The sequence below is a fragment of the Stegodyphus dumicola genome, chromosome X1 (assembly GCF_044657685.1).
Source record: "Stegodyphus dumicola isolate Sdum_Otavi_A_Nest chromosome X1, ASM4465768v1".
NCBI lineage: Eukaryota > Metazoa > Arthropoda > Arachnida > Araneae > Eresidae > Stegodyphus > Stegodyphus dumicola.
Genome location: NC_140780.1, coordinates 108,281,594 through 108,307,137, shown reverse-complemented (window position 1 = coordinate 108,307,137; position 25,544 = coordinate 108,281,594). Strand labels below are relative to the sequence as shown.

General features: G+C 33.7%; 1 protein-coding gene and 1 non-coding gene across 2 annotated transcripts in view; both read left to right on the top strand.

Annotated features, from left to right (window-relative positions):
• The window catches only part of LOC118185900 (A disintegrin and metalloproteinase with thrombospondin motifs 9-like), a 524,770-nt gene that overhangs the window by 333,376 nt on the left and 165,850 nt on the right, over positions 1 to 25,544 (top strand). Inside the window, exons 4-6 of the mRNA XM_085807795.1 lie at positions 2,196 to 2,329; positions 9,346 to 9,429; positions 13,403 to 13,518. Coding sequence (XP_085663921.1) covers positions 2,196 to 2,329; positions 9,346 to 9,429; positions 13,403 to 13,518 — 334 coding nt within the window. The remainder of the gene's footprint in view (positions 1 to 2,195; positions 2,330 to 9,345; positions 9,430 to 13,402; positions 13,519 to 25,544) is intronic.
• Positions 1,643 to 1,715, top strand: TRNAT-CGU (transfer RNA threonine (anticodon CGU)). Its single transcript has one exon. It is a non-coding gene; the product is annotated as a tRNA-Thr (tRNA).

Here is a 25,544-nt window from a genome sequence, read left to right as displayed (position 1 = left end):
TTAACAGTTAAACAGTCCTCTGATTTTTTGCTCCCTCTCATTCATTATGGGAAAAGCATTTGAAATAATGAATAAGCAAATGACTAAAGAAGAGGAGTGAATGTTTTTTTTTTCTGTTATTTTCTATCCCTTCAACTGTTCTAATGATTTTACACAACTAGGAAGAATTCAATTTTAGATTAAAATTTTACTGCTCTCATCTAATATTGCTCCAGTCTTAGATTATTTTTGTCTAATTTTATCATTTATTTTGGCTTGTTTCTGTAGCGTCCAACAGTCGCTGACTAACATTGATAAACAGGTATTGTACCACTCCCTTGAGGCTGCAAGACATCTCATCGGAAGTTAACTATAAATATTGTTACGAAATGTACAGGCGCGGTGAAATGGCTTTCCCGCAAAGCAGTTTAGGGTTGCCACATTTGGCGAGAAATCGTCCATTTGGCGACAAAATTGGCGATATACCATTGACGGTTGGAGAACCTTCTGGAACGAATTCTTACCGGTTTAGTCCAGAATGTTCCCGAACACAAGCCGAAAGCTATATAAACCGTGCTGGTTTGCAGTCAGTAAGTGTGTCTCTCATCGAGAGTGTGTATGCCTCGTCTAGCGAGTCAATCCCTGCGGAGTCGATCGAGTTGACAGCCGGGCAGCGAGTGCCTAGTGCGTCGTCGAGTCCACTAACGAAGCCTGTTAGTGTATCGCGGTTAGTGCATCGTCGAGAGAGCGTGTTGAGCTCCGGGAAAGACTGAACCAAAGAGTCAGGAGCTGTGCTCGTGTGTCGTCGAGTGCATCGCGAGTTGAAGCGTAGAGAGTCTCGAGAGTACATGGAGTTCCGGGAACGACCAAGCAGAGTCGGGAGCTGTACTCCGGAAAGCAGAGTTGGCTGCTTTGCAGGAAGCTGTCTCCACCGTGATAGCCTAATAACCTAAAGGCTGTGTCGCTGATCCTGTCAGCGTGTTTATAGTAGTTCATCGACGACTGTAAAACATGTTTTGGAGCTGTCCTGACAATACTGGCTAATAAAGTGTGTTTCGATACTTCATAAAGTGTCGTAGTTATTCACTCCAAATCCACACGAACCTCGTACGAACGTGAAGGAAGAAAATAACGCAACAACTGGTGTCAAAAGAATAGGAAGAGAAAATAACCTAACAATATTATTATGTTCCCAAATAAGCGCTGTTAATTCAGTTACATATGGTAATTAGGAGAACAGCTTGATGATACTAACGTGACATTTGAACCTAACAATATTATTATATTGAACAGAAATTATACCTATTGCTAAATGCACCAATGTAAATACATAAAGCCCATATGAACACGTATATTACATACATACAGCGCATATAAAGGAACGCAGTTTATAAGGTATTTCTCCCGCCTTCTTAGCATACCTTCGTGGTGTAGGGTCAGCATGCTCGGCGCGTATTCGAGAGGTCTGAGGTTTCTAGTCCAAACGAGGGCACTGCTCATTTTTCACGTCTCCTGCTTCAAAATAACTTAATGACTCTACAGTGGTGATCGAACTAAAAGGTGGTGAATGATGATTCTTCGCCACCAGGATTTGGCGATTGGGTTCCCCAGTCGCTCTTTAAAAGGGGGAGTATATAAGCTATTTCTCCCGCCTTCTTAGCATGCCTTCGTAGTGTAATGGTCAGCACACTCGACGCGTATTCGAGAGGTCCAAGGTTCGAATCCTGGCGAGGGCATAGCTCATTTTTCAAGTCTCCTGATTCAAAAAATCCTAATGTCTCTACAAGTTATTACGTAGTTGCGCAATTTCATTTGCTATATACGCATTTGCAATTGCGCATATAAGGGAATACAATCTCACATCCAATAGCTAATTTTATACATGTTACAGCATTCTTCGGAGCATTAAAGAGAAAAGTTTAAATGTATCGTATTATCAAAATTATGATCCATGCTGCGCATATTTTAGTATCCAATATTTTCCTTAGGTGATATTGAATTTATTTTAAGAAAAATCTTAAAGTTTCATTTTTACGTTGCTGCTTGTACATTTAATGAATTTTACGCACCTTATATTTAGTAACGTAGCTCAGAACATTGTAGCTTGCGTTCCATTTTGATTCAAATGTTAGTGATGTTTGCCGACTGAATTTTAAATAATGAATTTAGATGTTTTCATAGGTAATTCAAGTGTTTTTCTTTCTCTCTCTATTCAGGCTCCAGGAGTAGGCGTTTGAAACGTTCCGTTTCCAAAGAATGGAATCTAGAAGTAATGGTAGTGGCAGACAGTAAGATGAAAAGCTACCACGGAGATAATTTAGAAATGTATATTCTTACTCTTATGTCTGCGGTAAGTATGCTTTTAAGTACATCTTCCATGCCAGCTTATCAATATTCTCATGACTAAAAGCTTATGCAATGCGGCTACTTGCAATAGAAAACTTTTTTATTACATTATTTTCTGAACCATGCCAAGAAAACTACGTTAACGATGCCTAGTAAAACAAATAGGTCACGAAACTTGAGAGAAAGAAGCAGTGAATCGGTCATAGAAACGATCTTAATTTTCTTTTCTCCAGGTAGTTTAAGATAGATAATTATAGCATGAATGAGTCATTTTTCTGCAGTAGAATTGTTCTCAAACTTTTCTCAGATTATTTAATAGCACTTTGGTGTTGTTGTTATTTGTGATTCTTTTGATTGAATCTGAAATTTCGCAATCTTCGCAGTTTGCCAAGTTATCGTGACTGGGAAAAAAATAATAATTTCAGTTGTATAATATATATTGGAGGAAATTTGTGTCAAGCAGAGTGCAGATAATTCAGGATGGGGGTCACTTTGAGCACTGTTCAAAGAAACAAAAACGTAGGTTTTATGCCATTCTTATGATTAAGAATTAGACGAATATTGTCTTAAAAGAAAAGAAAAAGACGCCCCTTACAAAGCACGTGGTTCGAGATTATGTAGGAACAGAGAAGAAACTAAGATTAACTTCAACCTTTTCTTGAAATGTTCTTAGTCTTCAAAATGTAATTTTGGTACCATTAGTTAAGATAAATTAAATTGTTAGAATTATTAAAAGTAGGATACGTTTCATCTGGGAAATGCAGTAATGGAACTTACGAACGCTTGCTTGCACTAGAAAATAAAATAGTGGCAGTTTATGTGTTGGCAGGCGGCCAGTCGCTGCGAGAGTCTACGACCATATCACGTTTAGCAGTTATGTCGCGTGTTAGAGGGGGGGGAAGTGCCGCCAGTTCTATCGCGTCCGTACGCAACTCTGTTTATACTCCAATTGGCAGTGGTTTTGAGAGGTCGCAAATAATGCAGACGCTTCCTCAATCGAAAGCAATGATGGAACGAACATTCATATTTCAAAGGTTGATGTGCTTCAGTATGACTGAGCCCTCTCAAGTTTCTCATTCTTAGCCACTGTAACTTCACAATGCTTCAATTTCGTTGCAGCTAAAGAATTTATTTTAAAGATTTATTTCAAGCGATTTTTAACCGAAAAATTAATATATGGCATTTATTTACCTATAAGCGATAATAATAATAGTAATAATAATAACAATGTAACAGAGACACATATTATACTGCTATGAGGGGAAAGAGCAACACGACTGGTATAGGGCAAATCTTTGATAAAATATAATTAAAAAGTTCGAAGTGTGATAGTTGTTTTACTGAAAAATCGGATCTAAGACCACGCTGTGTAAGGTCGCAAATGGGAATAAACTTAATGGTACTTTTCCTTATTAAAACTTTATGCTTTTGAATATTTTTCATACTAAAAATAAAAGTACAAGTTATGAGATGTGCTGGTGTTCTTCTTAAATAAAGTACAACATAGGAAATTTATTATTATTTAAATTAACAGTGTCGATTCTTTTATTTTAAGCATTTCTAATTAACAGTTCCTTACAAATATTATTGATTATTCTGAATCACGTATGCAGTACAATTCTAAGACTCCTCCCTTAACAAAATAATTCACAGTTGTTTTTCCTTTCATTGCAATGTTTACAAATGTATCGGACTTTGAATATCGCATCGGAATTCGGCATCGGACATTTTTCACAAAGATACATAATTAATTTTTTTCATTAGAATTCATTTCCAATTTTAGATCTTCAGATAATTATTGGAATTTAGTCCAATGGTTCATCAAATAATTTTACTGTTTCATCTGAATGTCTGGCCATGCATGAAATTTTCAATATCTTTAAATTTAATATAGGTTAGGTAGGTAATTTAAGACAGGTTGTTGTGATGAAACATTCTTTATAATTTTCAAACGCAACCTAAGCACCACACAAGTTTCCAATACTAAGGCTGCGGTTCAGACAGCAAATATTCTATTAAGAATTTCCTTGCCATAGAAGAATATCAGTAAACTGTTTTCTAGAGCCTTAAAAGTTAAATCAGTGATCGAAACTCATTGGTAACACGCTTTCATTAACAACTCGAACAAAAAATTAGGACATTTCTTTAGAGTGAAAAAATCGGAATTAACTACTATGTACGTTTCTGCGGTGAAAAATAAAAGAAATATTTCTATAAATAAACAGAATGGTACATTTAATGAAGCATTTTAAAGGTATTATTGATTAACGTTAATTGTCTAAATTTATACCCTCAAGTTTAAATAAATAATATAGCTTTTATGAATTTTGAGGTATTTTTAAAATTTTTCAGAAGAAATTGAGAAAAATGCTTTTACCCTTCCTGAGAATTTTATTTGATACTGTAGAAACATCAATCCTATCTTCTGGTTTTGATTATAATAGGGCAGCATACCTCAAATGAAAATGACTGCCGTCTTTGAAGTGTCGTATTTGTAAACATCATATCTTCTGCAAACATTTTATGCTTGTTTAATTTTAAAATAATAATGCAAAGTTAAATTATTATTGTAGCTAATTCATTTGTTTCCATTTTAGATTTCTATGCGTTATACCTAAATTAAGAGCTTATATAAAGTATTTGAATTCTTTTAATTTATTCCGAACCACCTGCTACATATTGGAAAATGGAGTCAAAAAGTGAAAGAGAATTAAATAGGAAGAGAAACAGGTTAAAATAAAACATGAAACTGGACATTTAAGAAATATATATTTTTCCTTTAAGAAAACTCCTTTTCCTTCTGTTCTGCATAACAGCAAGAACAATCAAATAGATCTCTACAGTGTCATGGACGCTTTTGCGAAAAGAATGTAAAATGTTCTGGTCTGGGTAACATTCTTGTTGATTGTTTTAAATACTTGGGCGCAGCGGCATTGTCTTTATTATTGTCGTTGTTTAATTTATGCTAGACCAGTAACGTTTTTGCCATTTGAAAAAAAATCGATCTTTATCATAGTTGCTAAGAAAGGTTGAGAAAAATAATCTGCTGAAAATTTTTGACAAGTATCTTCATGTCTAAGATAATGGAAAGAATGGTAAATCACAGACTGATGTTGCGTTTGGGAGGGGAAGTTATGATCTCTGAGGCCTGGGTTAGTTTCAGAAGGTATCAGTCTACCAATACACAAGTAACAAGAGTTTCTGAAACAATTAAGGATTGTCAGGGAAAATATAAAGCTTTCGTTGCAGAATTTGTTGGTCTTATAGCTCTGCCTGATAGAATTTCGAAAGTTGGTTTGTTCCAAAATTTAAAGAATATCGGTATAGGCGGCAAAATGCTCTCGCGCATGAAAATCTTACATGCCTAAAGATTTTGTACAGTCCATTACGGGCAAGGATGTCTAGATGCATTCTAACATAGCGTGGCCAGCTAACATTTGTGCCCACACAGCCCCTTTTAATATCGCTATAAATAACTTACCAAAAAGATCATAACAAGTGTCAGGTGTGCACTTTTATGTTCCCATTATCTTAGACATGAAGACTTGATAATATGGTTTTCAAGCACTCATGAGTATGTTACCGAAATAGTTGTTAATATTAATCAGCAATGAAAACATTATTTGAATCATTATTTGAATTGGGCAGTCGAAAATCATACGGTAGTAAACGTGAATAAGACCGTTTACCACACTTTAACCTGACAGCTGAAGAGTATAATATAAAAATTAATTGGGAGATGAGTGACTGCAATTTTCTAGGAGTCACTTTTGATAAAAAGAAAATCATTTGGAAATATATAGTTAAAGCAGTATAAAAGACGTAGAAAAGATTATCTGCAATTGAAAGGACATGTCAAAGTGGAGTGGTGATGTAACAGGGAAAATTTAAATAAAACTTGTAATTTGAAATAAAGCATATGATGTATTGCTTTTGCGAACCGCTGATTATTTGCAACACTGCATGCATGTCTAGGTTTGGTATTTTGTAAAATCAAGCCATCAGGCTAATTACTGGGGCTGTTAGGACTAGACCGATAAATCTTATGCAGGTTCTTCTGGGGATAAAACTAGTAGAGAGTTACTTAGGAGAAAGCTTTTATTTTGCATGAAAATAGTTAGAACGTCTTTAACTGAGTTCTGGAGGGAGAAAAATGTAAATGGACAAGAAGTATGTAATGTAAATGGGTAAGATTCGAGAGTGATTCCTTCAATAGTTTAAATCTGAATATGCTATACCTAATTCTTCTGAAATTTTCGCTTTGCCTTTTAACTCGCTTTGCGTTTCAACGTGTTTTAAATGTTTACATTGTAATCTTGTTGCAACCTATAAAGAAAAGAGGTAAACGTTAGAGGAGGAAAGAGGATTTAGAGATGAAAAAATGAAAACAGCTGATTTGAAAACTTACTTGAGATGCTCGGTTACATATATGCACAAAGTATCTTCCAGAGAAAGGATTTGAAACCCTTTTCTTGCACTGACTCTTTTTAAAAGAACAGTTTAATTATAACAATTAGGCTAAGAAAACGAATTTTTTTTTTTGAAAATAAAGATTTTATTTAATTAAATATTTTATTATTTATGCATTATTATTGTTTTTGATTTTGCAAATATGAACAAGGTTCAGGAATAAAATCACGCATTCGAATTGCCCAAAATTCAATTTTAATTAATGTAATGGTTGCGCTTGATATATTGATGCAATTTGTTTTTAATGTTTAACAGAAAGTTGCTTAATTTAATCATTAAATCACCTCCTTGAAAATTATTCAACCTGTTTATTTTTTGAAGTAATAAATTATTTATATGACTAAAGTCTGCTTCTACTAGGCAAGAAGAAGGAAAACCAATAATTTTGGTCCCTATAATAACTTTCATAAATTTCAAACTCCTAGACGTGTTTTGATTAAGACTTGCGCTTAGAGCACCTTCTTCGATAAAATCAACTCTTCTTCCACCATACCAGTATCAAAATCAGATGCATCGCAGCTCAAAGGTCCTCTGAACAATGCTGAGACATTCAGATTTTGAGTGGCTTGCAAGCGAGCATTAGAATTTTCTTTTAAATTTTCAAAGTGGCTTGTATATAACAATATATATTCTGGGGAAGTTTCGATTTTTTATTTTTTGGTTCTGTTTTCTAGTTGTTCAGTTATATTCTTTTATACTTCACTTATTGCTTAAAAATTTATATATTTAAAAAATACTATTGATATTTGAAATACATTAAATAATTTTTATGTATTTTTCCCGTGTTTTTATTTTATGGTTTCTTCCTTATTAAATAATGTAGCTTTATATCAGTAAACAAAAATTAAATATTTTATTAATATTTTTTGTAATTAATGGCATCCTTTTCATGCCAATTAATTGCCGGTGCCTATTCGGCTATTGACTCCCAAGCGACTCCTTGATGATCATTGACCTCTTTTAAAATTTCATCGACCCCACAGGGGTCTGGACCTCCCCACTTACGACCCGCTCCAATAGAGGAATACTAGAGTCAGAGTTTAGTCTGATCATTTCTCATTTTATTTTCCACTGGGCTCCAAGAATATAAGTTATACTGAAGAATTTGAGGCAATAAAGCTTGCTTCTCATAAAATAATTCTTAGAATCAGCCAGTTCGAAAAACCGTTTTTTTATTCTCTTTCTTCCGCTATCCAGGTAGTCTCATCATTTAGTACTCTGGACTGGGAATAGATTCGGTGTCGTTGACTAAACTTGGACTAATATCTATTGAATCTACTTAATATCTATTGAAAAGATGATTATCTTACCATAGATATCAGTCCATTCTGAGACTGAAGGTAATAAATTATCTACTCTCAGAAAAAAGCACGAAAATATTGCAGACATATTGGAGAAACATCCCATTTGTTTCATTTAAAAGAATCAGTAGAAAAAGATAAGATTCTCATGACATGATCAATAGAATCAGAACCTAAAGTAAATATGAAGAAAACATGCGGGATGAAATTAAAAACAGAAAATGAACGGACTGAATTTTTACGATCTCTGCTGCTTCTAGATGTGTTGCAGTGGAAACTTTCAAACTTAGAAGAGGGCATGATTGCTTCGCAAAACATCTACACCAAACTGTAATTTAAAATAATTCAAACTGTACACTATTGGCAAAAGATATAGCCATGGACAGTGAACATTTACTTAATTGCCCTTTGTTAGTATGGACGGTCTTAATAATTGTTACTGGAAAGCCTGAAACCGATGTTGTGCAATCTGATTTAGTTTAATTCTTATTATTGCTTTAATTCTCTCCTATTTTACTTTGTTTTTGTATTACTTTATTTGTACTATTTTGTTATTCGCTATAGATACATGCATCATTCTTATGCGGTATGGGCGCTTATGGTGTACACCAAGAATCCTTCAATACGAAAATTCTGATTACGAACTTCCGGGCAGTCAACTATGCCCCCTCTACCGCTGAAATAAAACCCTTTTGAGAACATAGGAAAACACATCAATATTTTGCAGATTAACAAGAAAGAGGCTAGAATGACAAGTACTTGAAAAACACACTAATATTTTGCATCTCTTTACGTTGAACAAGCAAACAAATCTATACTATGGACACGCATACAATATCCACGTCTTCATGTATACTTTCAACAACTCCAGAACGTCACTGACTCTATGCAGCGTCGAGTAACTGTAGTTATTTAGACATAGAGCTATTACATGTTAGAAGAGTTACATGTTATTAATTGCGCTTAATGTTTTTCATGCTTGCGTTTATCTTGAAATTATAGTTTAAAACCTGAAATTCTGGGATCACCTTTCCAGATTTTATGTTAATTGAATCACTAAAATTAAGCGTGCTTTAGAAACGGTCAATATCAGCATTTGCATTTCATATTCGTGTAATGTTTCATATAAATTAATTTCTAGAAGCTATTAAATATAACCATTTTGTTATTTCTGAATATCTTTCACATGTTAATTCTTTTATGTTCGTAGTAATATTATTTAAGTTACTTTTCTTATACACTTTTTTAGGTTGCTCTCATTTACAAAGATCCAAGTATTGGCAACGACATCAATATATCCATTGTGAGACTCATTGTGATGTCAGAGAATGAGGTAAGCCTGAAGAAATGCTAGAAAAACAGTAGCGACAGATGTAGAAATATAAACAAAAACTTAATAAAATACTTTTAGAAATATCTAACAAAAGTGAATTAATAAAACCTCAACATCAAAATTAATAATATACATATATCAGCGCGAGCCGTCCAGACAGTATAGTAGTTAGGGAAGTAAACTGCTGAGTTGGCGTTCGACCCAGGTATAGATATATCCATGCAGAATTGGTTACCAACTTAGCAGGAGTTAACATTAGCTGCCAGACCGCAGCCCTGGCCAGCCCCGGCTGAGCAGACGGCATTTATAAAATTCGAAGCCTAGTGCGATACCTTAGTGCCAGGGTTCGAATACGGGAGAAGGCAGGCTATAATTGTTCATCTCATCATAAGAAGTAACGGTGGCGAACCTATTAGGTGCTTCCATAATAAAATGGTCACTACTTCCGGCTTTAGAAGTGGCCCAGTCTAAGACGGCTAAGCGCCCGCCAATGGGAAATAAAATATATATCAGCGCAAAAAAGCATAAAAATTTTTATAAAAGCAATATGTTCTGCCAAATGATCGATATAAGAGATTACTAACAGTTAAACATGTGAAAAGTGAAATAATAATATGATATTAACGAAGGCTCCCATTTTTTGTGTTTTACTTAAAGCTATGAAATTTGTCTTCTATCGAAATGTTGTTATTCGGAAGCCAATAGATCAGCGTTTCTTTGCTTGAACATTGCAAAACCCTTCAAATAATATTTATGCCTCAAGCAATCCTGTATTGCATTACATTTCATGTCAAGGTGCTTCTCCTGCTAGGGATGTAGGAAATGGATTCCGCCGTATAAAACTGTGATATTATCCCTTGGATATTATTTAAGACTGCACTAGGTGGGTTTCGAACTATTGAAATACTCTATTATATTAGAGAACTATTAATACTCTATTATACTCTATTGTTAGAGAGCTGCATAATTCTACGCAAAATCTTAACTGAATCAGGCAGTGAGCACAACTAAGGAAGTGGAAAGCTGTGTTAATTCGTTCACTGCGAGGTGAGGTTGTGAATGGATATGCAATATACGTATGTTTCCGTGCGGTGGATAAACTTTAAATTTATCACTAAATATTCTCGGTAAATGAACAGATTAACGTGATACTACTGAAGCTATAAATCCAGATATATGAATCAAATGACTCAAATGTTGCATGTTTCTTTTTCTGTGATATGGCAGTGCACCTATTATTGGAATTCCATTAAGTGGAGGTATTCTGCCAACTTATAGTTGAAAAAGCGAGATTACTCCGTGCTATAGGTAGTTAAAGATTCGCACCAAATTACTGTCACTAGTACAAGATATATGCTACAGTTCTTAAATTGCAAAATGCGAATTAGCTCTGTAAATTTACGAATGAGTAAACGTTTGCCAGGGTGCACTGTGTAATTTGGATAATTTGGATATAGAGTTATCCAACACGGATTAGAGCTGCAAATACAATTTACAGTATGGTTGCAGCTTACAGAATTATTACAGTTATTAGATTGGGCTCTGTTAGTTACATTTAGAGATATACATATGCATACTGTACAGCTGAGTTACCATACTGTAACGTATCACATTGTATGAAGTAAAGATAAATTACAAGTAGTATACAGCTGTCTAGATTCGCAAGATCTGGATCCCCACAATAAAAGAAATAGATCAGCGTTTCTTTGCTTGAACATTGCAAAACCCTTCAAATAATATTTATGCCTCAAGCAATCCTGTATTGCATTACATTTCATGTCAAGGTGCTTCTCCTGCTAGGGATGTAGGAAATGGATTCCGCCGTATAAAACTGTGATATTATCCCTTGGATATTATTTAAGACTGCACTAGATGGGTTTCGAACTATTGAAATACTCTATTATATTCTTGTTAGAGAGCTGCATAATTCTACGCAAAATCTTAACTGAATCAGGCAGTGAGCACAACTAAGGAAGTGGAAAGCTGTGTTAATTCGTTCACTGCGAGGTGAGGTTGTGAATGGATATGCAATATACGTATGTTTCCGTGCGGTGGATAAACTTTAAATTTATCACTAAATATTCTCGGTAAATGAACAGATTAACGTGATACTACTGAAGCTATAAATCCAGATATATGAATCAAATGACTCAAATGTTGCATGTTTCTTTTTCTGTGATATGGCAGTGCACCTATTATTGGAATTCCATTAAGTGGAGGTATTCTGCCAACTTATAGTTGAAATAGATCAGCGTTTCTTTGCTTGAACATTGCAAAAAGAAAATGAACTTTTTTTTTTTTTTTTTTTTTTTTTTTTTTTTTTTACTTAGATCTACTGTTCATAAATTACATCTGCAGATGCGGGTCACCAATACGACACAGTTATCATTGCAAACTATACTACAATTTACATTATGTTAATAGTAAAACTTAAATATACTAATTAGCGTATTCATCATTATTTCCTGCTGGATATATTGCACTGAGCTCTAGGTTCCGGGTTGAGAAACGCCGCGGTAAAATAATAATTGAAAAAGTAAATTGAAGATAAATGGATTGTTGTTTCTAAATATCTGAAGAGTGTTTTGCCCTCACTGCTTACAGATGAAAACATACTGTTAATTTTATACCGAAAATTATAATTGGAAGGGTGTTTTTATGAAATATTTCCGTTTTAGATAGGAAATATTGTTTCCCTTGCTTCAAGTTTCTCTGAAATTAAAAGACAATCATATGATTATTTAAGAACTTACCTAACATGAGTTCCCATATATGTCATCATATTCTTGCATTTATATATCATGGGTCAAGCAGTCACCCTTTTATGTATAAGATTCATCGGAAGAAGAATCAGAGAAGTGCCGCTGACTGAATTGGCCGGCAGACCTACAAATAATATTGCATATGTCAATTTTATATAAAATAAAATTATATTAATTTTGAAATGCATTTTTTGGCATTTCAGATGTACCTTAATTAATCACACAAAAATGAGATCTCAGATATGATTTCTTAGGTCCAAGAGAATTAAAGAAATAATTAGTATCTTGATAATCTAGGAAGCTACATCATGGGGGGATTAGCAGACAAAGAATTCCCAATTAAGGTATATATTTTACACAATGAAGGGAAATACTTATTGTCAGTCCGCTGTGATGAATACGTACATTAATAAACAAGTCTCTATATAAAATCATTTGATTTTATAGGTAAATAAACCCCAACATAAGTTCAATGAAATAATAGAGTAAACTAATCTAAACAAAAACGCGTAGAAACACTTGGCTTGAATCAGTCCAAAAAATAACTTAAGCCAAACGACCAAAAGCATAATTTTCCTGACCAAAATTTATACTGCCGTTTTTACATGTAGATGAAATTCTTCCTTAGTCAAGTTATGGCGAAGTTGATAAATATTTCAAACACAAAATTATCAATAAATAAGAACTTTTCCATTTTCCTGCTCTTCCGCCAGGATCATTTTATACTCTTTTGGCATTTATATATTCTGTACTGTTCATTCAAACAATTCCGAATTTAAAATCGAAATGAGTAGCCATTGTTCTTAGTTTTCAATACCTTCACTGAAATTTAAACACTTCTAAGTAGATTGTGTCATTTACAAGTTGTGAATTTGTTCTGTAGCCAATATATTTCATTTTAAATGACGAGAATATTAGTCTTGTCGTATAAAATTTACTTAGCATGTTTCTAATGATAATAAAATCGTTAAAATATAGTATAAGATAGACATGTATTCTTAGATTTATAAGATTTAAAATGTAATAATGTTATATTAATTTTATAAAAGTAATTCAGCAATATATATATAGAAATATTTAATTTACAATTTTTTTTTCTTTTTAAAACTTTGTCTGTTTTGAGAGAAAATATGTTATGTTTTAAAATTAAATTAAATTTTTGTGTATTATTTGCATATTCATTTTAATGCCTACTTTATTCATACTTCTAGGATACGGGTATCATTTTTCCTAGTGCTTCGAAAACTTTGAGAAACTTTTGCAGATGGCAACAAGAACATAATGATCCAGAAGGATTTCATCATGACACAGCCATATTATTAACAAGGTATGATTATTTTTATTTATATCAAATACATTTTATTAATAGGGCCCACAAGCGGCCGAGCGGTAAAGTCGCTGAACACTGGTAGTTCGGTCCGAGGTTCGAATCCCGCGAACGGTGACAGCATGGGCGGTTTCGTGGTTTTCCCCGTATATAACGTGTATACGAGCCAGTTTCCTTTAGAAAGTCCTCCACGAAGGCATTCCTCCCCTTTGGCAGATAGTCTTCGAGGCTTTGCCATAATCACTCACACACACATTTTATTAATAGAAGGATTTCATCATGATACATCCATTTACCAACAAGGCATGATTATTTTTAAGTTAAACCAAATATATTTTAATTATTATTAGTCCGAAGGGGCAATTTACCCTGAAGGACTGTTATTTTCGTTTTGGCATTTTGCGTTGGTTCACTCTATATGTCCAATTCACTTTTCAAATTGTTGCCACCAAATATTATTGCCCTGTATAATATTTAAAGAAATTAAATAATGAAGAATCTGCATAAATTTATGTATATTTCTTGCATTGTGGTAAAAGCAGATACCTAGAGCCATCCAATTTTGAATAACGTACGTTTCAACCCGAAAAAATGGGCATTTGGAATTTGTTTTATTATCTATTTCATATTTTTGTAAAACTTTAACGAATTTTTGATTAACAAACTCAACTATTTAAAAGCAAGCAATGGCAACACTTTACGGGGGAGGGGGAAAGACCTCTTTATCTTTAGCGCGCAGAACTGTGTATTGGAAATTCTAAAGATATGCTCATTTAAAAATTATTTTGTGATATTAACTGTTGAACGGAATTTTATGGTTTAAGTGCGAAGAACATGATATTTAATAAATAAAGGTAACACACAGAACGTTAAAAAAACGCCCCTTTGGACGTAATTTAAAATCTGAAACCTTTCAGATTTTTTATTATTTATTGTATTCTGTTATATTTTGTTATTTTCCAAAAATTCCGTCATTTATAAATTATTCATTCTTTTGTTATCTTTGCTTTCACATGTTTTTGGTATGTAAAAAAGGTCTAATAGTTCTTCACAATATGTTTTACGGAAGTAAAACTTCACGTAAATATTCATAATTACAAATAATATGACTGAAACGTTTTGGAAACCTATTCGTTATGGCAAGATATGCAAATAGTTTCAGTTTATTTTTTCTGGTTAAAGTTCTATAAAGAATATCCTTATGTGCGATGAGACCTCTACTTACTGTCGTCATAGTGTGAACAGTTCACGAAGATTTGTCAACCATTTTTGGGATTTGCCGTAATTTCTAATGCAAGTTCGGTTTTCGGTACTTTTATCAGAAAATTTTGACCTAAAAAAGGCGGGTTAGAGAAGAAGGTATCGATTTGTTCTGAAAACTAAGAAAAAAGATCTCTAAAAAATAAAGGATAAACAAATGAGGACTCTCTGCCTTTCATTTTAGAGCTGCGATTTCTTCATTCTAAAACTGCTTAGGGCTCAACTTCACAGCTGCAAGACTGGGCTAGCAGTCCAGTACCCATTTTGGTTTTTCACAAAACTTAGCCTAATGGCTTACTCCTTCGAAGTCTTGGGTTAGAATAAATATGTTGGCGTCCACAAACAGCCTCTGAAGAATTCCTCTGTAACTCAGAAACTTTCCAAATAAGTTGCGGAAGTATTCCAAATCACATGGGAAAGCACGAAATGCACTCCAGATGGAACGAAGATTGCCGAAACTAAAGCTCATTTCGGCGTGCACTCAGTGGTCAAGAAATCGCCTAGCTGGAATTAGAGAAAATGGGTTTCCACATTCAGAAAAGGACAAAATTTGGTTTATTTGATTACGGCGAAGCCCGCGAGGGCTATCTGCCCAAGGGAAGAAATGCCTTCGTGGAGGACTTTCTGAGTCAAACTGTCTCGTATGTTTCTACTAACAGTTTACGTATCAAAATGTGCGATTACTTTTCATTTTAATTGGAATATTTTAGCAATACCGTCTTTTGGCAGAAATCAGTTAGAGATAAGAGCTTTGTAATTTTATCATTAAGAGGAGCAAACATTAACAAAAGTTAGTTTGCTCAAACAAATGCTGCGCTTCTCCTTTTCTACCAATACCAAAATTCAAACAACTAAGGGAATCAACTCATATTACATTCATAGTGTTCTTAAATAAAACAAGCTTAGATTTATATATGCATTTTTAATTCATTTGCTAATAGGCATTAAGAAGCTTAATGGGATTATACACTGGTTATCATAAATTAAGGAAAAATCACAAAAAAAAAAAAAGCGATAAATCCCTCAAAAATAAGCCGTGTAAAATTTGAATATGCTGCCAAGTAAGAGTAGTTGAGTAAAACTCCAATATGCAAATTAGTGGTGCTGCACTCGGAATACGTCATCTGCGAGGAGCATAAAAGTCCATGTTCCAGAGCAAACCCACATATTTCACTGTGATAGTGACATCAGAAATCTGAGATAGCCAATTCGTAAAATGATCTCCAGGCATCATTTGCCTGCAGAACTACGACAGAAAGCCATTGGGAGACTAGAGACAGGACAAAGTCAAACAGAAGTGGCCAGATGGCTAAATGTGAGTCCTTCTGTGATTCATAGACTTTGAAGGCAATTTCAAATCACAGATTCGGCACCTAGGAGGTTCAGCCAAAGGCGGCCAACTGCTACAACGAGCGCCGATGACCGATATTTGACATTATGTTCACTCAGGAATAGAACCGCTACTGCGACTCTTCTTAGATCCTCCTTTGCTGCAGCCACCGGAAGGTCGGTGTCAACGTCAACTGTGCGTAGAAGGCTTCACAAAGGTAGTCTGTATGCGAGGCGAACAACCATTTGTCAAGTCACGCCATCGGAGGGACCGTTTGCAGTGGGCACAAAAACATGTCCACTGGACGCCTGATCAATGGAGGGTTGTTCTCTTTACGGATGAGTCCAGGTTTAGTCAAGAAAGCGATAGTAAGCGTTATTTGATATGGAGAGAATCTGGAACCCGTTATCATCCGTCAAACATCCGTGGAAGAGATGCTTACCGAAGAGACAGTGTCTGTGTTTGGGGTGGCATCTCTTTGGGTGCACGCACAGACCTACATGTTTTTCCAATGGGAACCGTGAATGCTCATGTTTATAGCGATGACATCCTTGATGCTTATGTGCGCCCATATTCCGGGACAATAGGTGATGCTTTTCTGTTACAGGACGACAATGAAAGACTACACAGGGCTCGCGTCGTATATGATTATCGTCAACAGGAAACAATTATGCGCATGAAGTGGCCAGCTCGATCCCCTGACTTGAATCTTATCGAGCACGTTTGGGATGCTTTAGGGAGACGTCTAGCTACTCTTAATCCGCCCCCTTAGACCCTTGCCGCGCTTGCAACTGCTTTGCAAGAGCAATGGCTCTCGCTTCCTATGGAACTGATAGACCGCATAATTGAAAGCATCACACATCGCTGAATGTGCTGTATTGCTTCTAGAGATGATTATATTCCATATTGAAGGTACTTTTTCTATAGCAAACTGACATCTTCGATTTGTTCATTTTATACATGTGCTAATTTCTATACTACCATAATTGTCTGGTAATTTCTTTTTATGTTGTTTGATACCTTACTATATGTTGTATATTGTGTGTAAGTTTCATAAAATTCTACATGTAACGTTTTCAGTAATCGTGATTTTTGTGATTTTTCCTTAATTTATGATAACCAGTGTAGTAACTAAAATTAAATTCAAATTTTGATTTTCTTTCATTAGATCAAAATGATAATTGCAGGGAATAAATTAAGATAACGATGAATGGTAAGTATAGATTTGCTTGCACGAGAAATACCTGAGAAATCTTGGTTTGCTCAAGATTATATTTTTTGCAGAAAATGCGTCTGCGTCAGTGAAGTCATCGACTTTCTGCTGTCTACTCTAATTACGTACATAGGATGATTTCATTCAAGGAAATGCGAAGTTACTAGAACTACAAAGTAGTTATGAAGAACATAGACTGTTTTTCACAACTGTTAATCTAATTTCGGTTCGTGGAAGAAATGATTCCAATTTAACCCAGACTGGAGGGGGAGGAACAAGAGCGTATTATGAATTTTCATAAACTGCATGCTATTGAATAACAAATTAAAGACAATTATATTAATGAATGGAAGTTAGAATTGAAACTTAGTATGTTATTTACTTAATATTATACTGTTAAACTTTGCGTAGCAAATAAAATAATGAAATGCATATAGTAGAAATTTTTAATTCGTCAGATTTAAGATCTGAATTCGAAATTTTGCAGATAAAATTAGCAAAAATTAAATTTTGCTTGGTTTATGCGGATCGCACTATAATGTATTCTTAAGTACAATCAGGAAATAAATTATATTAATCAATTATTGACTTATATTAATGCCTGATAAAAGTTAATGCAATTAATGCAGATATTGGCAAAACTATTGACTCAGTTTTTAAGCTTCACTTATTAGCGCTTTCAACTTAAGTAATTCGCAAGACTGATGCTAAATATGTTTAATAAAATGTCGAAAAAATTGTAATTAGAAAAAGAAAATTTCTCTGCGTTAAGAATGCTCGAAAATTCGCACTTATTGTTAGAATCGAGCTGTTTGTATATTGTCTTGGACGTGTTGTAGATTCACCCTGGACCAGAGTTAGGCATATTGCCGCACGTTGCAATCTCTGCGAATCCTAACTTCCACTGCCGGGTGCCTAATCTCTAAACATTTCTCCGCCCTTAATATCTGCTGCCAAGTGCCTTCCGTAAATTCTAAAAATTTTTACAGCCTTGAATTTTGCTGCTAATTTTTCTCTAAATTATAAACAATTTGCCTCTTTAAATTCTGCCGCACGGTACGTCTGCACCGGTTGCACCAGCTCTGGTCCCGGCCATGGTCTCACCATACAGGTAATTGATTTCACGTTTTTCGATGCACATTTGTTCGGGAAATAAAAACCGTTTATCTTTGTTTCTTTTATGTAATATCTTTTTGTGACTTCTGACTGTGCGTTTTGATTGAAATAAACTGAGAAATCGTTGTTTCTTTTATATGGCATTCACGTGATTTTTTAACAGGAATTTTTTAAATCATTCTCAGCAATAACAAATGTCCCTAATAAATTGAGCCTAAAATTTTCCCTGCTACTTACGTTTTCATTTTTATGTAATTTTATCTGTTTGCGGAATCAACAGACTGATCGAGATCTCTAAAGGCTGCCCTTATTTTACGAAAGTACGTATGCAATGTATCAATCGACTTACTATTTTGTTGTTTTCATTACCGCATCTTTATAAAATTTTAAAGATATTTTCATAGGTATAGGCCAACTACATGAGACAGGGGCGAAAATGATTCAACTGCCTGACGAAATTTATGACCTCGTGAAGGAAATTGAACGAAAAAATTTTCATCTCCCCTCGGACACCACAAGGGTATTAACTCTCTCCAAAGAATACATCTAACAAAGTTTCCCGCATTTCCAAACGTTGAGAGGTTACTACTAAATTCTACTTTTCAATGCCAAATAGTAGCCAAAGTGCATATAACGGAGACCAAGCACACCAAGCATTATCAAACAAAAGAACAGTAAATTAAATAGAAGTAACTCGTAATACCGTATATACCCGCGTATAAGTCGACCCCCCCCCCCACTTCGACATAAAAAATTCGTAGAAAATAAGAAACCCGCGTATAAGTCGACCCCCCACTTCCGAAATCGATCGAGAAACTTCGAAATTTTTTTAAGTACTGCAGTTATTCAAAATCATCTGAGAAAAAAAAGTAAATATACGATAAAAAATACCCTGGTAAATAAACAAAATCAAAATCCTTCAACGTCCGATTCATGGTCAGATTCGCCAAACATTTCATAGAACTCTTCTGTCGTCATTGGCTCGTTATCATACATATTTTCAGTCTCGAACTCTATATTGTTACAATCACTACTAGAGCCTTCGTCGTCATTTTCACTTTCAAAAACAGCATCATCTTCCGTGCCGTCTAGTTTGTTGCTAATACAACATTTTTTAAATGATTTTATAATCATTTCAGAGGGTATTTCGTTCCAAGCATCTTTAACCCACTGAGCAATTAATGTAATATCGGGCTTTTTATTGTTTGGGGGCCGAAATTCTTTGGTTTAATCGAAACTTACTCTAGTTAAAGTAAGAAACTCTGTGATTAGTTCGCCACATAATTTAAGTCATGAAATTACTTCAAGTAAGTGACTTATTTGATAAGTCTTCCAATTTGAGTGCGGGAAGAAAACAACTGCATTATATAAAGAAATTTTTGAGCTTCCGATTCTTTTAATTTTTTATGGCCCCACGTATAAGTCGACCCCCCACTTTGAAGTCTTTTTTTTCTGTCCAAAATATCTCGACTTATACGCGGGTATATGCGGTAATTAATTAGCAAACTAATAACTGGAATAACAGTAAACGCAAGAACTAAAAAATTATAATAGTATTTGTAAACACAAACAATGCCATTCCTCTTTCAATAATTAAAATAATATATGAATGTTTCTAATATTATAAATTAGATAAGTATAAAGCGTGTGAATTAGGCTTTTTATAAATTACATCATATAGTATATCATTTCTTATAAATTTTTATTTATTTGGCAACTTTTATTAGAAATAGTAGTAATGAAATCTGAACTATGTTGAAAACTATGTTTAATATAGTTAAGTGGTGCAAACAATTATAAAAATGTGCTAGAAATATATATTGTTTTAATTAAAATGGCGATGAAAATGCTCATAAATATTATAGTTAGATATGTTTGTTTCCTATGAGTAAGACGTATTATAAATTACATCGGCGATAGTATTAAAGATAAATTAAAAATTCATGTTCATTAAATAATTTTAGAAGCAACATGTTCTTTGGTTTTAAATTGTTCAAATTAGTTAAGCTAGATAAAGTTTTAATGTGAAACGCAATTTAAAAATTTATAGCATAACTAAAGTTAAGCCCTTGTGATAAGCCAATTTGCCAAGCAGTGTCAGTGATAAATTATGGATACTTTGGGAAATGGCAATGCTTTTGCAGGCCGTGCAAATAATAAATACCACTGAAACGGTAGTAAACGAATGTAACGCACACTATAACGAATGTAACGCAACGATCGCGCGAAAATAGAAGACCAAGCTACAGGCTCTTTAATGCCAGCGATGTAGGGTTAATTTACAAGGTTTTAAATAAAATCAAACAACATAAAAATTTTAAAGTAAATAAAGACTTAAATGAAATCTATTACAACAATATACTCGTACGTTTGGAATTAATTATGTGTAAGCATATTTTAAATAAATGTAAATTATTATACTAAGATGATTTTCTAAAACTTATCTCGAAGGGAAGAATAAGAATAACTCTTAATAATTCTCTCAGTAATTCAGATCTAATAATTAATAGATTGTCCTCCTAGAGTAAATCAACTATCAGCCCCCCCCCAAAAAAAACTTTAAACAAAATGATTTTTTTGGTTTACTTTGTTTCAGACGCTTTCAATAAAAGGTAAATCTTCCGAATAATGCCTAGAGAAGCTCAAAAAGTTAAACGCTTTCAACTCGGAATGAAAATTTTGGACTTAACATGGGAAGTAAATTAGATGGAATTTACCTATATTTCAACAATTTCATTATGATTGGAAAAGCTTACGGAAAGTTTGTAATGAGGTAACAGTCATGCAGTCTGAGTTAATTTATATGTTTATTACTTTACAATTAAAGGAATATGCAAAGAGATTCGCTAAGGTAAAGATGAAAAATACCAATGCATAAAAGTTTAAAATATTTTAAAATCATAATTTTAAAATATATATTTTCACATATTGAGAAATTTTTATTATACATGACAAATGTGTTATTTCCATATTAAATACTATATACAGAAAAAGAAAACCTCTTGGTGAGTTTGGTTTATTTAGATACGGCAGACCACAGCTATCTATCTATGGGATAGGTAAGGTAGCTTTGGAATTAGGGTGGGCCAAAAGAACGCTTTTTTTAAAGATTTTCCTATTGCTATACCTTAGGAAAGTTGTCTATCGCTTATCTAAGAGAAATAAAAATAATGATAATAAATTCAAATGAAAGGAGGAGGACCACATTGCAAAAAGGGAAAAATTCGTCTTCTCTCTTATGTTGCGAGTGGAAAAAGGGGGGGAAACGAGAAAGTATATTAAAAAAAGGGGGGAAGAAAGAAAGAATCTCCTGCAAAGTACCTATTTCGTTAATGATGTTGTATCTGAGCAGCGTTCAGGGGCAGAATCAGACAAGACATGATAGCAAGCAACTTGTTTTGTGTTCAATTTCTAATTCTGAAAAAAAACGATGATTCATTGCTGTATATTTAATGTTGTAATGTCGTGTATTCTTAACTATCATAAAATGTAAGCGATGTTGAACTGTTTGGGGAATTATTACGAAGTCCTTTAAAGTGTCACAAAGTAAGATGTATAGAACCGTTCATTAATTCAAATAAAGTTTAACGGTCGACACCAACTTCTGCTTACAAAAGCCAACACTTTTGCCTTAAATCCAAAGGTGATGAATAATTTAAAAGTTGATGAAGTATAGACTAACGGCTTAACAATTTAACTATCGCGCAAGCTGGCTCTGACTCGAAGTCGGCGTAAACAACCCTAATGTTAAGAATAACTCAATACCGCAGAATTCTAATCGTTAGAAAATCAAAATTAGCAACATGGTCTTCAAGCATGCAGAACACGCTCTGATTTCACCCTCCAAAACCTTCCTGTAAATACTTCCTTCATTCTACCTAATTTAAATACTGCGCGTGCTGGAAATTTGCATTCTGACAGGGAAGCGAAGTCATGTTTCATACAAAAGGTACTTAAAATAACTGGTAAGAAAATTAAATGAAAATAATTAATAATTATAATACATATATTTAAAGTGTAATTAAAAAGAATTTTACGATACGTATATTTAAAGTAATTTATAAGTATTTTACTATTTTTCACAATTTTAAATTTATAGAAATGCACCGCGTTTCTGGAGGGGGGTTTCAATATCTGTGTGATATAAAAGTATCGGGTGTGTGATTAAAAAACATTTAAGCGTGCTATCCATTTATATATTAATTTACATAGTAGTTGTTTCCGAAAGAACTCAAAATGTTTTATCTAAAACTACCTCGATTACTATGTTTCATCTAATTTTTACCTTTTCTTATTGTTGCAATTCCAATGTCACAGAATACTTTTTAAAGTTCTTTGAGTGTAATGAAAAATCATTTCCTATCAACATGGAAGAAAGGACTTACACACGTGTAGGATTTTGTGGTAATTAAATCAGGGGAAGTCTGATAACTTAAGTGTTTAAGCATGCATGAAATAAAAATTCTGATCAGATAAAATTTCTGAGCTGCTACGTAGTGACTAAGACCCATATAAAAATCATTTCTGAAAATGGTAAATTTAGCATAGAATACAATATATAATTAGGAAAAACGTGTCAGTTAGAGCAGGACATCCGAAAGTATGTAATGTATCAAAGCAATGCACATCCATAAAAGCCCAAATTTATGCAAGAACGATGACTTAAATAAAACTTTGCCTTATACGCGCATCTGTGTGAGAGTGACTTGAGTTAATAATATACGCTTCAATTAAATTTTATTTTGTAGAGGCATTAGGTTACTTCAAAGCAGGAGAAATGAAAAGTGAGCAATGCCCTCCCCGGGACTCGAAAGTCGGACATCTCGAAATACGCGCCGAGCGTGCTGACCATTACACCACAAAGGCATGCTAAGAAGGCTGGAGAAATACCTTATAGTTTGCTCGATGTTTTTGTCACACCATGCGATTATAACTTTCTACAATTTCTTTGTAGTATAATCGCGAGTATTTCTAAGAAGGTTTGTAAGATAATTATGTTTTATTTGTTGTACATACAATAGGCTTTCCTCTTGTCTGAAAATAGCTAACTGACTGAAAATATGCGTGCACTTAAAAAACCTGTACTTTTTCCATTGCTTTCCATTGAACAGTTTCACAAAAATGAATCACATTTATTCGTAGAACCTACGTTCTTTTCGTCGTGACGCTTCAAAAATGAGCCCACGACAAAATAGCCTAAATATAATTATAAATATCTTGGTTCTAATTTCAGTGCCAATATCGTGTTTTTTTTATATCATTCGACAAAACTCACATCCAGATTTTGTATCTAAAAATAAATAAAAATATTTACTATATATACTTTTTTTTAATATAAACTAGAGATATAAGACCAGTAAAAACAACAAAATCAGCGATTATTGATCTAAATCAGCGAATCAGAGTCATATTTTAAGATTATAGCAATGTATAGATGATTTTTTGCTCAAAACATATAAATCTTCTCTAAATTACGTATCAAATAGAATATAAAGATGTCAGTCTTTTATAGGCCGCAGTAACCAGTACGTGAAAATCATTACTACGACACCCTTATTAAGAAATGTTTCACAAATGGCTGTGAAACATTTCTTAATAGCATAGCTCATCAGATAGAAAATGTAAATATGTGTACAGCTTGAAATTTGAAAGTGTATATTTTTTAAAATGTATTTTAGCCCAAGATGTAATTACTAATTATACATACGACGTGGAACTCTTTTGCATCGCCAGCATATATTTAGATACTAAAAATTTTAAAATATCTTCGCGGAACCCAGTTAAAAAGCTTTTGATGTAGGCTCTTTTGTCATAGGCTGTTTTGTTGTGCGCTATGTTGTCAGGGCTATTTTGTCGTAGGCTATTTTGTGGGGGTACGGGTTTTTCGTATATGCTTTAAATGTCATCGATTACTACACACACATTTCCTAGGATTAGCTGGAAATTAACAGAACATAGATAGATTGCTTTCCCCCCATTCTGAAACATCAAAACTTCTACAGTGTCAAAAATAAGATTATGTGCAGGCTTCGAAAATTGCTATATCATAGAATTTCCTGAGCTGTAATATATATATAATATATGAATGTAACGACATGTAAGCTCGAGCAATTCATGATGAGCGAATTTGTGTGCTATAATGATGACAGGAAATGTAACGCTGTGGCTGAATTGAGAAATACTAAGATCAGAACTATTGCACCACAGAAATCATCGACAACATAAAAGACGAAGTAAAAGTAAACATAAAGAATTTTAAAAATCTTCTAAATAATGAGGCTATTGATACTTATTTTCAGAAAGAGCTATTTTTCTTTTATGCGTTTTGGTTTGGCCGAGATTCAGAAATTCGAAACGAGTAGATTAAAAAAGGTAGTTATAATAAGACTAAACAGTGACAGTGTGGTAGATGACAGAGGCCATGCCATCAACCATGTCTGTACTCGTGAATGTCAGTTTATGGTGATGCGATTCTAAATGCTGGCTGTCTCTTTCTTGTCTTTCTCTGATTCCATCCCATTATGATAAACTTCTCTTAATAACGGAGAAAAAGAAACTTCTTTGGTCAGAAATGTCAAAGAGCCTTTTTTTGATGTGTCTTATTTAAATGTTAATGTTCACTGCATGTATGTATAGAATTTAACATGAGCACAGATAAATGCATCATGAATGCAAGTATGTTGGCCTGTATTGATCGACATGGTCTCGAAGTTCGTCAGTTGTAGTACACGTTTGATTTTTTTTACCTAATTTTTTCAGTGACTATAAGTACGTTGAAATCAGTTGAGTTTTTTAAATAAAAACAAAACTGCCGCAACTACTTCATTCTTTTCATTCGTGTCTAAACATTTCATTCTTTTCATAAATAAAGGATCTCTGAATGCATCTAAAGTATTATGAGACAGTTTTAAAAATTGGAAAATATTGTGAAAATTTTCTGTGTTTTTATTTATTCTTCTATACTTTTATTTATTTATTTTAGCTGTTCTGTCAATAAAGAGCTATTTGTCATTATTCATAACATTTATGTTCCAGTAAACTCTAGCCTTGATTCAAATGAAATCCAAGACTTTGTTTATAATCAGTAGACAAAGCTTAAGGTAGTTT